This window comes from Harpegnathos saltator, unplaced genomic scaffold (genome assembly GCF_003227715.2).
Source record: "Harpegnathos saltator strain DR-91 unplaced genomic scaffold, Hsal_v8.6 scaffold211, whole genome shotgun sequence".
NCBI lineage: Eukaryota > Metazoa > Arthropoda > Insecta > Hymenoptera > Formicidae > Harpegnathos > Harpegnathos saltator.
Genome location: NW_020229997.1, coordinates 237,848 through 255,667, shown reverse-complemented (window position 1 = coordinate 255,667; position 17,820 = coordinate 237,848). Strand labels below are relative to the sequence as shown.

Sequence of the window (17,820 nt, the reverse complement as noted above, 5' to 3'; positions counted from 1 at the left end):
GCTTCTAACCAATTTTAAATAATTTTTGAAACTCAGCGCCAGCACCGCATCACAAGAGTAAAGTATCAGTTTGCTGGCAGTTCCAGCCGACTTCTGGGTTTCTTTTAGTAGTTCTACAATAGTTCCAACGCTTTAGATTGGTCCCGCCGCGGGTGCCGGCTTTTAACTATTTTTAAATAATTTTTGAATCTCAGCGCCAGCACCGCAAAATAATCCAGCAGACACATACTTTACTCTTGTGATGCGGTGCTGGCGCTGAGGTTCAAAAATTATTAAAAAATAGTTAAAGCCCGGCACCCGCGGCGGGACTAACCTAAAGCGTTGGAACTATTGTAGAACTACTAAAAGAAACCCAGAAGTCGGCTGGAACTACCAGCAGACACATACTTTACTCTTGTGATGCGGTGCTGGCGCTGAGATTCAAAAATTATTTAAAAATAGTTAAAGGCCGGCACCCGCGGCGGGACTAACCTAAAGCGTTGGAACTATTGTAGAACTACTAAAAGAAACCCAGAAGTCGGCTGGAACTGCCAGCAAACTGATACTTTACTCTTGTGATGCGGTGCTGGCGCTGAGTTTCAAAAATTATTTAAAATTGGTTAGAAGCTAGAACTATTCCTAAAAGATATCAGGAACTATAGAACTATTCTAGAACTATAAAATTTCGTGCTTGAAATTGGTTTGTTTGGAAGTTGCGGTGCTACGGGAAGTTAGCACCTCATATTTTCAAACTGCCATTTTGTTAACTAATTCGACAGAACTATTGGTATAACCTATCAGGAACTGTAGAACTATTGTGGGTGCCAATGGAACTATCGCTAAAACTTGCGGTGCTACAAAATGAGGTGCCAACTTCACACCGGTTGTGCAGCATCGCTATTTGTACAAAAGCTCCAAATGTATATTTTCTTCATTTAATGTGTAAAATTTATGTTCACTACAATCTGAAAGGTATGTCGATTAAGGATAATTAAAATGATTAAAAAAGTATTTCATGCAATGCACGTGAAATAATGAAACACATTATCATCAGCCTAATTAGAAAACCTCCTAACTTCAATTTTTGACAAAATTAAGATACTCATTTTGTTTGATTTATCTCGTTGACTTTGATCGAATAAAATGAGTCTCAATTTTGTCAAAAATTGAAATTAAGAGGTTTTCTAATTAGGCCGACGTTATGTTACCTCTGCAAGCGTGTAGTGTGACAATACAATATATTTTATTAATTGCTGAATGAAACATAACGAAGGGCTTAACAAAAATTATGGAGTAATAGTTTATAGGATAGAGAGGAACAATACAGTAAATTATAGAAGAATAACACGTTATTATGCAGGGTGTTATAAAAGTCCCGGAAGAGCAGAATAACTCAAAAAACATGAGTTCTGGAAAAAATGCGAAGTACTGAGTTTTTATGATTTTTCCCTGGCTATCTGACGGTGACCTTGGATTTGACCTTGACAATGACCTTGAAGGTCAATTCAAGGTCAGGTCAACTTTTTTAAATAGGATCCCATACTTTTGACCCCAGAAATGAAAAGAGCGGAAAATTTGACGTTCAGATATGACCTTGAACACTGCAAAATTTGACCTCTGAAGGTCATATAAAGGTCTAAGCTTGTTTTAGGCTGAAAACGCGAATATCTTCGAAAATGCACCTGTTAGGGAGCAATGTTACGCATAAGAATAAGAATGTAGATGTCATCGAGAGACATTCAGCCGTGACCCTGCCCCTATTCTTAAGGTCATGAGTTAAGATTATTATTAAGGTCAAACCGGACTTTTTAGGACTGAAAATCCATACTTTTGACCTAAAAGTGTCAAGATTGAAAAATTTTACGTTCGGATATGACGTTTCAGATATGACCAGTAACTTCTTGCACACTACGTTTGCTTTAGTTGTGATATTACGAACTAAAATATGTAATTTGTGATTTAAGCTAATAGATTTAGTTGAAGAACAAACGTTTCTTTTAAAAACAATAGTGAATAATACGTTCTCCCTTTAATTTTCGGTACCATATGTTTTGTAGATTTTTATAGTAGATTTTTTGTTCGTTTTATTGTTCGGGTCTGTGCCCTCCACGTTCTGTCCGTGAGATTGCCATGGGCTATGAGGACGAGAAAAACTGTTCTTCTTCTCAGATTCAATATAATTTATTATCCACTTTGGCGCTTCTCAAAATGAATCGAATATAATAAGCGATCTCCTTGAAAGGCTACTAATTATGTCTAATGGCGAACTTCTTCCTTTTACGCGCGTGTTTTCTTGTGTGGTCGTGCCCAAAAAGCTTTGCTTCTTGCTTCACCTCCGCTTGGGTGGCGGAGTGTGTGCGACGGAAATTACCGATGAGAGACGAATAGGCACGAAGAGACTCCCGCAATGTTACCGGGAGGTTCCAAGCAAGCAACGCGAAAAAACGTATTCGACATTTTTATTCATTACTGCTTGCGTTCTTTATACAGTTTAAAATGCTTTTTCTTGTTGTGTTCATTTGTAATCATATGATGTTGCCATTTCTTCTGTTACTGGCAACATTTTAAGATTAATACACGTACATATGTAAGATGTTTAGCGTAACAATCCATACGATTTTTTAGATTCTTCTAATAGTTTAAGGAAAAGGTTGCAAGTGAATTTTCAATTGCTTCATGTAGGCAATAACAAAAGGTGAAAAAATATTTTTTTCATAAAGAAATCAAAATCACTTTGAATTTTTAAATAGTATCATGCACTTTTTTTACATAATGTATCACATATGTAATAGTATGTTGAATTCATCTTAAAGTCTACAATATTGTATAAAAGTGCCTGGTGTCATTTAAAAAAATTCAGTGACCTTTCTTTATGAAATAACTTTTTTAATTTTTTGTTGTTGTAAGTTGTAGTCTATATGAAGCAGTTAAAAATTTATCTTACAACTTTTTCCTTCAACCGCTGAAAAGATCATGTCTAAAAGACCGTGCGGACCGTTACGTCGAACATTCTATACACTGTATATAGAGAGAATTTTATTACCGTTGAAATATCAGTTACAATATCCACAAACAATATAATTTTCTTTAAATTTTAAACCAATATCATTTACAAAATTACTTTAAATTGACGTGCTTTTTTTTGTTAATATTCATTCCAATAATATTTTTTAAAACAATATTTTGTACAAGAAATACATATATATTTAATAATATGTAATGATTTTTTAATAAATATTTTATAAAAGCTAAACAATATTTAGAATAGATTTTACCCCCACTTAAATTAATTTACATTTTTTTGTTGTTAAAAGTTTTGTTTCTTGTTGTGCTTTAATTGATATCTTTGACATCTTGACATCTTTAAGTATATCTATATAAACATCATTTAATGCTTTATCTAATTTACTTAAACTTTATATCAATATTGATTAAGACGTACATTAATTTCTTTATATATCGTATTATTATATAATAAAGAGATATTATTTTAGTAGTTGAGAGAGAGAGAGAAAGAAAGAGAGCCATGCTTTATAATCAATATAACATCCACAAGAATGACCTAATTTATTTCGATATATTCGGTCGTAACATTTATAAATACGGTATATGAACAGTGATGACCAAAATGATGGAAACTGTTGAAAAATGTGAGGGAAAATGTGTCCACGTCTAGGTTCTTTCGTACATCTACACCGCATAAAATAGGTGCACATAAACATGTGTATCAAGCAGCATTTGTTTCTACTAAAAATCAGGCATTATAATTGCTGAATAGTATGCAAGAAAATGTGTGTACTTACGTTTATTTCTATTTTCTTATATCAAAATATTTTTGTATATATTTGTACATATACCTATATACAAATATATTTAGTGCTGCGCGGATGCTACCTAAAGGATAAATTCGTTATACATTTTTATTATAACTAGGTTATATATATAATACTGAAATATAAATTAAGAAAAATTGCCTTTTGCATATAAGATTTGGAGATTTCAGAATTCATCACATCAATATTAATTAGACTGGCCGCAATTGGAGCTTGCATCCATATTATATAAGAAAAATATCATTACTTTTTCTATTACGTCTTTAGTTTTTGAGATATCTCAATTGAAAGATTAACTTGACGCAAAATTTCGAGATAAAGCTAATACAGCTACCACAACATTCATTGTAATGACGTGAATATGCGTCGTCTCTATCATTGAACATTTTTTTTTTTACTTGACATTGCGGCATTATTGTGTCGTTCGATCATACAGTTATAGAAAACTTTATTCTAACTAACAATATGTATTTTAAGTTTATTCAATTATAATGGAAAATTTGATCACAATATTTCAAGACAATATTTCAACATTGGAAAATTTATTCAGCTACTTTTTTTTGAAATGTGAGAATTTTTTATCTGTAATATTTTTCCAATGCTGATTAAATTCAGGAATATCTATATTTAAATATTTTGTGTTTTATTTTTCATTTGTGAATATTTTCTATTATTTTTCATGATAAATAGACGAACAAAATACTTGGGCAACATAACTTTCGAGATCCTTTGAGTCAGTCTTGACTGATGCAAGAGTTCACTTAAAAAGTAATGATTATGTTTTTTTAAATTTGATAGTTTCTTTTATATCTTGTAAACTATTTTCACAATATCTATTTTTTTTTAGTTTCATAGTTTTGATAATTCGAAAATTGAACAAATCTTTGGGAAAATTTAAAAAGGTAATGGTATTCGATAGTTGACGATACGTTATCTCGAAATTATCGTCAACTATCGAATTGATAAATTCGAATTGAATTCAGAAGTGTAAAGCACAGCCTATTATTTCAGTAATAAATAAGTGCGCGTATACTCAGAAAACATCCTTAAGAAATTACGGCGGTGATTTTGCAACGGTAATAGTGAGTTTTATTACACTTTCATGCATTTTTGTATGTAATGGGAGTTTTAGTCACATTTTACCTACTGTAATATGCAATTTATATGCACGTACACGCTGCGATTTGCTAATCGGGCTTGCATTTATTTTAATAATGCAGCATATGGCACACTTTTGATTCACAAGACAATTTCGCTATGCTAATACTTGTGATTATATGGGAGTTACATATTTAGTTTTTATATTCATCAGCAATAAGAACGTCTATTAACCTGGCACAACTCTTTCAGCACAATCGCATGGGACTAGCACAGAAATTTAGTGATCTTTTGTTGCTAATTTGTTGCTCTATTCCCGATTTTGTTGCCCCAGACATTTCGAAGAAAACAGTGACTGTGATAGTTTAACATTAAAGTTAGCACAGCTCCTCGAAAAAAAAAATAAAAAACGAAAAACGAACACATATTTTTAAACTACGATTTTGTTGTTAATTTGTTGCTATATTCCCGATTTTGTTGCTCCAGCCATTTCGAAAAAAAAACAGTGCCGGGGGCCTATTGACGTGTACTAGCTACAAGAGTAAACTACACGGAAAAATTTTGTCGTCCACCCAATTTCAGTCTTAATATGTTGTCCGATTTTGTTGCTCTTAAGATATCCCAGTTTTAAATTTGTTGCTCGCGGTATGTGTTTAAATCATACCCAAGAACCCATAGGTGTATGCTGGCTACAGAAGTAAACTACTCGAAAAAAATTTGTTGCTCGCCCAATTCCGGTCTTAATATATTGTCTGATTTTGTTGCTCTTAAGATATCCCAGATTCAAATTTGTTGCTCGCAGTATATGTTTAAACAACAGCCGAGGACTTACAGGGCTATGCTGGCTACAAGAGTAAACTACTCGAAAAATATTTGTTGCTCACCCAATTTCGATCTTAGTATGTTGCCTGATTTTGTTGCTCCTAGGATATCCCAGTTTCAAATTTATTGCTCGCAGTATATGTTTAAGCAATAGCCGAGAACCTATAGGTGTGTGCTGGCTACAAGAGTAAACTACTCGAAAAGAATTTGTTGCTCGCTCAATTCCGGTCTTAATATATTGTCCGATTTTGTTGCTCTTATGATATCCCAGATTCAAATTTATTGCTCGCGGTATATGTTTAAACAATAGCCGAGAACCTATAGGTGTGTGCTGGGAATTGGGAATTGGGCAAGCAACAAATCTTTTTCGAGTAGTTTACTCTTGTAGCCAGCACAGCCCTATAAGTCCTCGGCTGTTGTTTAAACATATACCGCGAGCAACAAATTTGAAACTGGGATATCTTAAGAGCAACAAAATCAGGCAACATACTGAGACCGAAATTGGGCGAGTAACAAATTTTTTTCGAGTAGTTTACTCTTGTAGCCAGCACACACCTATGGGTTCTTGGGTACTGTTTAAACACATACCGCGAGCAACAAATTAAAAACTGGGATATCTTAAGAGCAATAAAATCAGACAACATATTAAGACCGAAATTGTGTAAGCAACAAAATTTTTCCGTGTAGTTTACTCTTGTAAGCTAGCACACGTCTATAGGCTCCCGGCACTGTTTTTTTTCGAAATGGCTGGAGCAACAAAATCAGGAATAGAGCAACAAATTAGCAACAAAATCGTAGTTTAAAAATATGTGTTCGTTTCTCGTTTTTTATTTTTTTTTCGAGGGGAGCTGTGCTAACTTTAATGTTAAGCTAGCACAACCACTGTTTTCTTCGAAATGGCTGGAGCAACAAAATCGGGAATAGAGCAACAAATCAATAACAAAGGAGCACTAAATTTCTGTGCTAGTCCCATGCGATTGTGCTGAAATGGCTGTGCCAGCTTAATAGACGTGACTCATTGTCTTGACCTGCTGCTCTTGAACTCCAATACCGGCGAGCACGCGGAGGAGAGCCAAATAGACTCGTATGGCCAACAAGTAAGGCAGCCATTGTATGCAACAGAAAGTGTTGTATATTATATTTTAAAACCGAATGAAACTATTACGGCTGACTGGTACCAACAACGATTATACAGTTTGAAGCTAGCGTTTGATAAAAAACGATCACATATCACACACAACAAGAGAAAAGTGATTCTGTTGCACGACAATGCCCAGCTACATATTGCAAAAGTCGTCAAACGCTGACAGAGCTCGAGGTTCTTCCGCATGGCGCGTATTTTCCAGACCTAGCCCAATCTGATTACTACTTGTACCGTTCAATGCGGCATGGCTTTCAAGATATATGCTTTCGAAATTACGAAGAAGTCCGAAAGTGGATGGATGAATGGATTACTTCAAAACTGAGTTGTTTTTTGTCGCGAAATTCATCTCTTATCAGAAAAATGGTAAAAAGTAATATAAAACAATGGAAAAAATTTTGATTTATTGATCAATTCATTTTATAATTGAAATAAATGTTTTTTAAGCAAGAAAAATGAAATAAATGTTTTTAAGCAAAGAAATAGCGGAAATTAACTGAAACACCTAATAGTTTTGAATACTTTCTAACAAATTTTACCTATCGCTCATTGTTCGTTAAAAAGTTATTAACAGAATAATATTCACTACATCGTTTTTGTATGATGATCAATTGTAAGCTAGAAAATTAAAAAATAAATAAATTTCGCGCAGTGCTGGCTGTTCTCATAAAGAAGGAAAGGCAGCTTAGGTTAGATTAGAAGTTAGTTTATGAGTGATATTTGAGTGATAATTCATCGAATTTATTGAATTAATTTCATTAATAGTTTATTGAGTTATCTTCAGTAATAGTTTATTGAGTTCATCGAAGTATTTTTATAGTGATAGTTTATTGAATTATACATAATTATTGAATTTATTGAATTATATATTTTCAGTAATAATTTAAGGGTAATTTATGTATAGATTCAGTGATAGTTTATCGAATTTATTGATTTCGTACCTTTTAAACCCCGGTTTCTGTAAAAACATACAGTTCCATATAGGTTTTTAATTTTCTATACATAGCAAAGTCTATTTAGCACTTCGAATATAAGCTACTTTTCACAAGATCTTCACTTTCCATAGAGGCTTTTGCTAATCTTTTCATAATTTATTATTTTAGTATTATCGAACTACTTTATCATTAATTTACCATTTTATCATTAAATTACATATATACGCGCATATTGATAAATTTGTCAACGTTTGAACGCGCGCTATATGCATCCACGAATATGAAGTTTGTGAATTCTTATTTCGTAAGAGAGTGTGGCATGTTCACTAGTGCCTAAAATAAAGTAGCACTGTATGCAACATTAAATTTCAATTTACTTCGGTGAGCTTTATATTATTTAGGCATTAAGTTCTGCCAAAAATACCACTGAATAATCTTCGGAATTTGCACTATGTTTCTACAAAAGAAAAATGCGAACAAACGAATTTTCCATCTCGCTGTCGTTTTCGACAAAGTAGAGGGAGAGAATTATTTACATGATCATTGGTACTCATTCATCCGTCATAATTATTCAGTCGTTGGTCGCAGTATCAAATTTAATTGCTCGTGTGATTATTAGGAATTGGTAGAAATTTTATTGCATTTGATCTTATTACGGAATTGTAATATTGGCGTTCATAAAAAGAAATTTTCGAGGAATCTTTAAACACTTTTTTTATAAACTTATCGCTTGTTGTTTTTATAAACTCATGCGGAACTACTTGCAAAAAATAGATTGAATTCTTTTTTGATACACAAAATGTCTGCTCTGTATCGAATTTCGAAGCCATACAAGTTTTAATATTTAAATTTTCTAGACCGTGTTTTTGATGATTTGCGTAAATTTCTATTTTAAAACTGTTCTTTCGATGTAGTGGAAAATATTTCGTATGTTAAAAATTAAATTGTAAACTTACGAGCGCACACGTGATTAGCCCCTTCGTCTTGCAAAGGATTGAGTCTAAGATCCAAATTCTTGAGTGAGCTCGACTTCCTCTTCAATATTCCATGAATAATGCCAGCTAATCCTGTTGACCCTATGTTATTGTTTGCCAAATGTAGAGTCTTCAGTTTCTGATGTATTGACAAAAATTCGCCTACCGCGTGTGCGCCAGTGTCCATCAACTTGCAATGCGACAGATCCAATTCCTCAATCTACGCTCGAAATAATTGAATATATAACGCAGTGACCCAAATAAATAAAACTTGCTACGCGATAAAAAAAGAAACGTCGGAACGAATAAAGCTTAACAGTAACATACAGTTTCAAATCAATTATTTAACAAATACTACGCCACGAATGTAGTAGAGTAAGTCCGGGATAGATGGACATAGTTTTTTTTAATTGCAAATAACTCATCTGTATTAATGCAATCAATGGTCAATAACATATTAATACATTCAGTAGAGGATAATGTTTAAGGTGCAGAAGAGTTTTTGTGAAAAAAATTCATAGAACGCCAATAATAACGAAATATTAAAAATATTCTGTGAGGGACAGATGGTCAGGTGTCCAGATTAGATGGTCATATGTCAGTCATAGATGGTCATATCAAAGGATAGTTGAGCATACGTCATCTCGGTAATGAATTTTTAGGTTAAATACAATGTTTTTTAGTAGTATAAGCTCAGATCTAATGTTATAATTCAAAATAAATCGTATTTACAAGGTATTATTCCGTGTAAAACATTTTGGAGGTTAATAGAAACATAAAACATTTATTTACTCATAATAATAGTGTTTCTGTGTATCAGGAAGAAACACTCCTATTCATGGTCCATCCAACTCCGATTGACCGATCGGTGTTGATAAGTTTGATATTTAATGTTAGATATCAGGAAAAAATGACAGTCGAATAGATATGCCACAGGGTGTCTCATTTTAATGTCCCACCCCAAATAACTCTTCAGTATTGAAGTTTGAAGGAAAATGATCTGAATAAAAGTTGTAGGGATTTAAGTGAGCTACCTTATGATGACCATGACTTTGACCTTGACCTCTATTTTCAAGGTCATTTGGAGGTCAACTTGCGTTTTTTAAATGGGAACCCTTATTTTTTATTATACTATTTTTTTTTACTAGTTAATTTGAATAACTTTTGTCTAAAACATTTTTTTATTTGTCTAATATTTATTTAGATATTTGAGGAACTTGATAACTTTTTCAATATTTAACTTACGAAACCTCGCTATCCATTTATCGGAAGAAAAAGTGGTACTAGACTTTCTTGCTTTATTTAGTCTCAAGAATATATTGTTACAATAGCGCCTTGACTTTGTTAACTTACTGATTTTTGGAAATTTTAAAATCATCAAATTAACAAAAATCAGGGCACTATTGTAACAATATATTCTTGAGACTAAATACAGCAAGAAAATCTAGTACCACTTTTTCTTCAGACAAATAGTTAGCGAGATATCGTAAGTTGAAATTGAAAATGTTATCAAGTTTTCCTTAAGTATCTCAAAAAATATTAGACCAATAAAAAAATATTTTAGACGAAAGTTGTTCCAATTTACTAATAGAAAAAAACAGTGTAATAAAAAATAAGGCTTCCCATTAAAAAAATGCAAGTTGACCTCCAATTGACCTTGAAAATAGAGGTCAAGGTCAAAGTCAAGGTCATCATAAGGTAGCTCACTTAAATCCCTACAACTTTTATTCAGAACATTTTCCTTCAAACTTCAATACTGAAGAGTTATTTGGGATGAGACATAAAAATGGTACACCCTGTATATGCAGGATGTGTCAGAACTTTGGGACACGGACTCCGTAGGGACATAGAGCTAAGTGAAAGGAACAAAAAAAGTCCTGTACCATAATGTAAAAATCGTAGTAGTTTTTTAGTAATAACCGTGTAAAATTTGGTATTTTCCACGCCCATCGCGGCCTATAGACTAAATTGAGAAACCTCTTAATTGGGTCATACGACTGATTTTAATGCTATATGCAATAATTCGGCACACACACAAATGGCGTTTAAAATATAAAAATATTAACCTAAAATGTAAGTAGGAAAAATTCAAACATATATAACATAAACATTTAAAATAAATAAAAACATTTAAAAAATTGAAAAAAAACAAAAAATAAAAAGAAACAAAAGAAACTAGTACCTTTATAATGGCAAATATCTTGACGTGGTATAAGGGCTTAAATATTGTTTTATTATATAAGCAGTTATAAAGCAATATAACAAAATTCTACTATTTTGTACAAATTTAATATTAAAATATGAAAAATTTTTAAATAATTATGTGCCAAGTGCATAATATTCTTTCTTTTATAAATCCAATAAATCTTGTAAAGTTTCGACGTTTTTGACTTTTATAATAAATGTTATTTTGATTTTTTAATTTTAACCCTTATCAGTCGTAAGTCACCTCTCACGTGACAACAGTACTTTGTCGCTGCGGTCGTACGTCACGTGGGAGGTGACAAGACGGAACCTGTCGAAACTCGCTCTTTGTAAAATGCGGGTACGATTGCCTTGTCAGTTAAGCATCAGCAACGGAGCAATTGACATCTCCAATGATATATCACTGCCTTTTGTACTCAATTTTTAATATATTGAGCCCAAAAATGAATAAAGAAAATTTTATAAATTTCGATAGTGATAGTGGCAGTGAATGTTTTGAAAACAATTCTCAAAGTGATTTTGATTCTAATGATAAGAGTAGCAGTCACATCTTATTACATTCTAAGAAAAGAAAAGTTATGCCTATAAAATATTCAAGTGAAGAAGAAAATTAAGACTGTTATCAGATTCCGTTCAAGAAAAAGTAAGCTGTTAGTTTTATCATAGCGAGACAAACGAATTATTACCATACTTAGTTCATATGATACTGGGTCAATGAAAACTGTATCAAGAATGATACGTGGTGGCTATCAGGTACAGCTTAAGAAACCTGAAGTGATATTGAATTATACAGCTTAAGAAACCTGAAGTGATATAACAAATTTATGGGCGGAGTGGACCGTGCAGATCAATTTGGATCTATGTATTGTTTTTTACGCAAATCATTAAAATGGTGGCGGAAAGTTTTTTTCTGGGGAATTGAAGTATCCTCCTTGAATTCTTATATTCTGTATAAAGCTGATTGTAAACATAACAACAATAAACCAATGTCTCATATAAATTTTATTCAGAAATTAGTTATGTCACTAATTGGGAATTTATGTGAAGGTGAAACTGCGCGATATGGAATGCCATCAACAACAGACAATGAAGAGAGATTAGATGGAAAACTACATATCTTGCAACTTGATGCTAAAGGAAAACATAATGACTGCTTAGTATGTTCTAATCGTAAGTTGGCTGGAGGAAAAAAACAACAGTATACTTCTGTGAAAGGTGCAACAGAAAACCATTTCTTCATGTTGGAGATTGTTGGAGATTGTTTCAAAAAATATCATACATTAAAAACTTATAAATAATTATTTGAAACTCATATATTTGTTATATTCCTTCAAAAAATAAATAATTCCTAACAAAAATGTTATTCTTATAATACTGAAAATTTTTCGCATATTTACCGAAACCAGCTACAACCTAGTGAGAATCACGTATAAAAAGCTAGCGTCCGATAAGGGTTATGTTTGATCTTAAATTCATGCTTAACGACCCAAAAAACAATTTCAGTGTAAATATATTTAATATTATAAGAGAAAAGTATCATTCGACAGGAATTCAATATTTCGTCACTCATTTTTTATCCGCCATTTTGAATTTCAGCTTTTTTCATCAACGCCACAGTACTATGTTATAGAGCAATGTTTCATGAGTAAATTAAAAAAAAAAATTTTGAAATCGGTTGAAAATTGCACTGTCGGTAGATTTTTGTCCAAAAAATGAGTTGTTCTGCCCACTGTGTGCCATCGCCACAGTCAACGTGAAACGCATTATCGCTCAGCCCCTATGCACTCAGCTTGCCGCGGAGCGTCAATAGGCCGCGCTAGGTGTGGAAAACGCCTAACTTAGCGCTGTTATAATTAAAAAACTATTACGATTTTCATATTATGGTAGAGGACTTTTTTGTTCCTCTTACTTAGCTCTATATCCCTACGGAGCCCGTGTGCCAAAGTTCTGAAACACTCTGTATATACAGGGTGTCCCATTTTAATCCGGCTGGCTGAATAAAATTCGAGGATGATATTTTCCAGAAAAAAATGTCAGACAAATGTTGCTCAGTTCTAAGGGGGACATTCGATGGCATCAACAATTTTTACCTCAAGTGAAGGGTTCAAGGTCATTCAAGGTCAACTTTTTTTTCTTAAACGGGAACCCCTATTTTTCACATCGTCAATCGATTCCACGTAAAAAAAATGAAACTTTTGTCTGAAGCATTTTTTTTTATAACGCAAACTAATTTCACTTATTCAGCCTCCAAAATTGAAATTTTCAAACTTTCTGAATTTTTTTACTCGAGAATGGTGGGGTTAGGGGGAAAATTGCAGAAGACAAAAAGTTCTTGGAATGCTGCAAGGAATTCACTCGAATTTTCGCATAGTTGATCGTGTACTTTTTTCGAGGTACCTCCTGACAGGTAGAACATTGGCGGAGAAAAGTGCACGATCAACTATGCGAAAATTCCAGTGAATTCCTTGCAGCATTCCAAGAACTTTTTGTCTTCTGCAATTTCCCCCCAAACCCCACCATTCTCGAGTAAAAAATTCAGAAAGTTTGAAAATTTCAATTTTGGAGGCTGAATAAGTGAAATTAGTTTGCGTTATAAAAAAAATGCTTCAGACAAAAGTTTCATTTTTTTTTACGTAGAATCGATTGCCGATGTGAAAAATAGGGGTTCCCGTTTAAGAAAAAAAAGTTGACCTTGAATGACCTTGAACCCTTCACCCGAAGTCAAAATTGTTGATGGCATCGAATGTCCCCCTTAGAACTGAGCAACATTTGTCTGACATTTTTTTCTGGAAAATATCATCCTCGAATTTTATTCAGCCGGCCGGATTAAAATGGGACACCCTGTATATTAGGTCTGGGAAAAAGTTCGTGGCTTTTTTTTAGTAAAATTCAACTGGTTTTCTTATAGTGTGAAAATTAATTTATTTAAACCAAATATGCTCCATTATTATCGATAATGTTTCGCCATTTTTCGGGAAGAGCAAGATGCCATCGGTGAAGAACTTCTGTGGTTTCTGGTTGATAAACTGAATCAAGTGGTTTTCACAGGCTTCTTTTGAAACCAGCTTAATTCCATTGAGAGAGTTCTGCAAAGATCGGAACAAGTGATAGTCAGAGGGTGCTATGTCTGGACTATACGGTGGATGCATCAAAACTTCCCAACCACCTTATCCACGACCTTTTACGCTTCTGATTGTCGTATGTGATCCATTTTTCATCACCGGTTATGACATGTTTTAGAAATGGCTCGATTTCATTGCGTTTCAGCAGCGCATCGCAGATGTTAATTCGGTCTATCATGTTTTTCGCGCTCAATTCATGAGGAACCCATATATCGAGCTTCTTTTTGTAACCAGCTTTGTGTAAATAGTTCAAAACAGTTTTGTGGTCAATGCCTAGCTCCATACCAATATCGACACTGCTGATATGCTTATCTTGCTGAACTTTTTCAAGAATTTCATCAGCTTTTTCAATGATTGGACGACCAGAGCGTGACTTATCCTTCACATCAAAATTACCAGAACGAAAGCGAGCGAACCATTTCCGCGCAGCAGATTTTAATAAAGTATCTTCACCGTACACAGCACAAATTTTTTCACAAGCCTGCGCAGCATTCTTCCCTTTGTCGTAATAATATTGCAAAATATAGCGCAATTTTTCATTACTTTTCTCCATTTTCAAACGCAAACAACTTTCCAACCACTGCACCAATTTCGATGTTTATACACTCCAAGTAACGCTCGAAGTGTCACCTTTCCAACGAGCGTTTAGTGGTGTCGCTGTGATCTATGTTTCCTGAGTTATTTGCAATTGATGCCATCTATCGGGAAAAACGCCACGAACTTTTCCCAGACCCAATATTTAGAAAATGTCGATCCGATGTGTCCATTGCTTGCTATTTCTCGCTAAGTAGACTGCCCATCTAACCCTAAAGAAAGAGGACCATCTATTCCCGCTTGGAGAGATCGCGTAAAAATGCGTATACCGCATAAAATAGTCTTGATGACGAATTTCGAGATTAAATATGAAAATATGATGTTTTCTTAGTCGTTTAAGCTCAAGTTTGATATAATTCAAAATAAAACGTATTCACAAGGTATTTTTCCGATGTGTGAAACATTTTGGAGGTTATTAAAAACATAAAACATTTATTTACTCACAATAGCAGCGTTTTTGGGCATCAGGGTGAAACACACTTACTCGTGGTACATCCAATTTACAACTGACCGATCTGAGCTGGTGCCTAGCATATATTAATAAATTATAGCAATTGACCATCTATCCCCTATGCCCATCTATCCCGGATTTATCTATTGTTCAAGGCTGTGAACTCTGGGCAAATTTATCTGATAAAAAAATCTTGGGAGGGACGGAGTCCCGGAAGTAATTGAAAAGGGATTATAATCGGCTATTTTTAATTATCTGATATAAAAAATATCTGGGTATTCAGAGAATAGTTATTAATTTTATAATTTATGATTATTTCAATGTTTCATGGAATCAAGTATGGACTTATACAAGATGTCTGATAAGTATGATATTCATCATATGCTTGAGATTATGTTATACTGAATAGACAAGTCTTCCACTGTTTTGCAAACGACTAAAATTTTGAGTAAAATTTTGAGTTATTAATTAAAGAAGATTAATGAATGATCGTGCGTGAGACAATGCTTCAACTTTCTACTCCTTGCTCGCCATTACGTGGAATAAGCTCGCAATTAACGTGGAATAACGTTCTTGTGCAGTCTGATCTAATCTACACAATATCTTCATCACGCTCATCTATTGCATCATGTGTGATCACATTCACCAATTTTCTTTAATTAATAATTCAAAGTTGTATGTGGTTGTTGGTAAAATGATTTTGCATCACGATAAGGGATGCATGAAATCAGACATCCTGTATAATGAATATGTTAGATATTTTTGTAAAATTGTATTTCTTTGCAGTTATATACGCTGATTTGATATATAATTTATCGACAAGAAATTATTAAACAGCGAAATTTTTCGTTTAAATTCCATAAATCTGACAGTATTTAGGCTTGGCCCACAATGAGTGTAATAGGCATTTTGTTCTAAGTCCTAAACTGTAACGTAATTTCTGGCAAAAGTTATTTTCCCGTAAAGCTTAAGGATTGTGACACCTAATAGTGACACGGAAAATACTTTTCGCCAAAAATTAAATTTCAGTTTAAAGATTAGAGCAAGAAACTGAAAACTTATTATATTTATTGTAAATAGGGACTTACTTTGTAATCAACTCTTATCGACAGCTACGTTTTTAATTGTTTTACAATTTTAATCGTATTCAATCATGAAGGATAATGCGAATTCTCGAATTTACATTACAGAAAGAGAAAAGAGAGTGAGAGAGAGAGAGAGAGAGAGAGAGAGAGAGAGAGAGAGAGAGAAGAAATAGTTTTCGAACTAACATTATGGTTTAATGCCATTCTTTGGAGAATTGCGGCGGCTCGCGGTTGGTCCAAGTTACTACGGGTTAAGTTGAATTTTCTCAGCTTCGGACTAGCTTTAATTCCTTCTCCCAGATTCACGCAATCCTCCACGGAAAACCTGCTTGCGCGATTAAATCTCATCTTATCAAGCGTTCGGTTCTTTTTATCCTTGTTGCTTGCTAAACTTCCCACTCACTCGAAATCTCGCCATTCGAAACCATCGTTTACATAGATCATACCGAAGTTAAGGTAAATCTCGCTGAGATGCGGCAATTGTGGAAATATAACCGCCATGGGAATATGATGCGCCATCTCTTTCTCCGGGATTGGCTCATCGTTTTCCGCTCCGACAGCTCGTTTTGGTTGTTTTCTGTAAGTTATTATATGTTCGAGTTATGCTCATTACAAAATGCTTCATTACAAAATGCGATAAGCTGTTTTCATTTATCGTCCAATAATACTCCTGTCAAGTCCTTCTTCACTAACGTCAAAACGACTAAGATTTATCGTAAAAATTTAGTGCTATTTATATGTTAATCAGTTATTCTTGTTTCGAAATTTGTGCTCCAAATATTCGGCAGGAAATTGTGACCAAAATAAGGGGAAGAGGAAGCAGTTTAACGTTAAACTTTCTTCTCATACAAATAAAGTGTTGCAATAGAAAAAATATCAAATAATATAGAATTTCCACACGTGCGATGATTTGGCTTTTTAGATACGAGGGTAGTTCCAGAAGTACCTAACCTAACAAAGAAAACACAAAAAATTTGGGATAAAATATCTTTATTTCTCTACATAGTCTCCTTTTAGCTCAATATACTTTTCCCAACGATGTTCAATAGCTTCGATACCCTATTTATAGTAGGAATCGTCGAGCTCCTCAAAATAGCCATCAAGCCACCTTAAAAGCCACCTTGGTCCATTGCTTTAACTGTTCCTTAGTCTTAGGTGTGAAGTGATGGACCCATGTTTCATCCATGGTTATGAACCGACGCAAAACTCAGCTTTATTGCTGCGAAACTTCTTCAAACATTCGATTGAAACATCCTCACGACGCTGTTTTTGTTCCAATCGCGACACCCATCTTGCACACAGCTTTCTCATATCCAAATTTTCAGTCCATATGCGATGTACAGCACTTTTTGAAATGCCTACCATGTCTGCTAACTCGCGTACTTTCAGTCGACGATCATTCAATACCATTTTGTGGATTTTCTTCACCATTTCTGGCGTGGTCACCTCATTTGGTCGACCACTGCGATGTTCGTCTTGGCAGCTCGTACAGCCTCGTTTAACCAGCCTCTGCCACCCAATATTTTACTATTGTAAACGAAGGAGCAGACTCTCCCAGAGTAGAATCTAGCTCCGCTTTGA

General features: G+C 33.9%; 1 protein-coding gene across 1 annotated transcript in view; it reads right to left on the bottom strand.

The window, feature by feature from the left end:
* LOC105185003 (dynein regulatory complex subunit 5) overlaps nt 1-17,425 on the bottom strand; it is a 33,518-nt gene extending 16,093 nt beyond the window's left edge. The window contains exons 1-5 of the mRNA XM_019842184.2: nt 17,348-17,425; nt 17,186-17,190; nt 16,643-16,816; nt 16,426-16,564; nt 8,765-9,002 (exon numbers count right to left, since the gene is read on the bottom strand). Coding sequence (XP_019697743.2) covers nt 8,765-9,002; nt 16,426-16,564; nt 16,643-16,816; nt 17,186-17,190; nt 17,348-17,425 — 634 coding nt within the window. The remainder of the gene's footprint in view (nt 1-8,764; nt 9,003-16,425; nt 16,565-16,642; nt 16,817-17,185; nt 17,191-17,347) is intronic.
* Between the last annotated feature and the right edge of the window lie 395 nt (nt 17,426-17,820).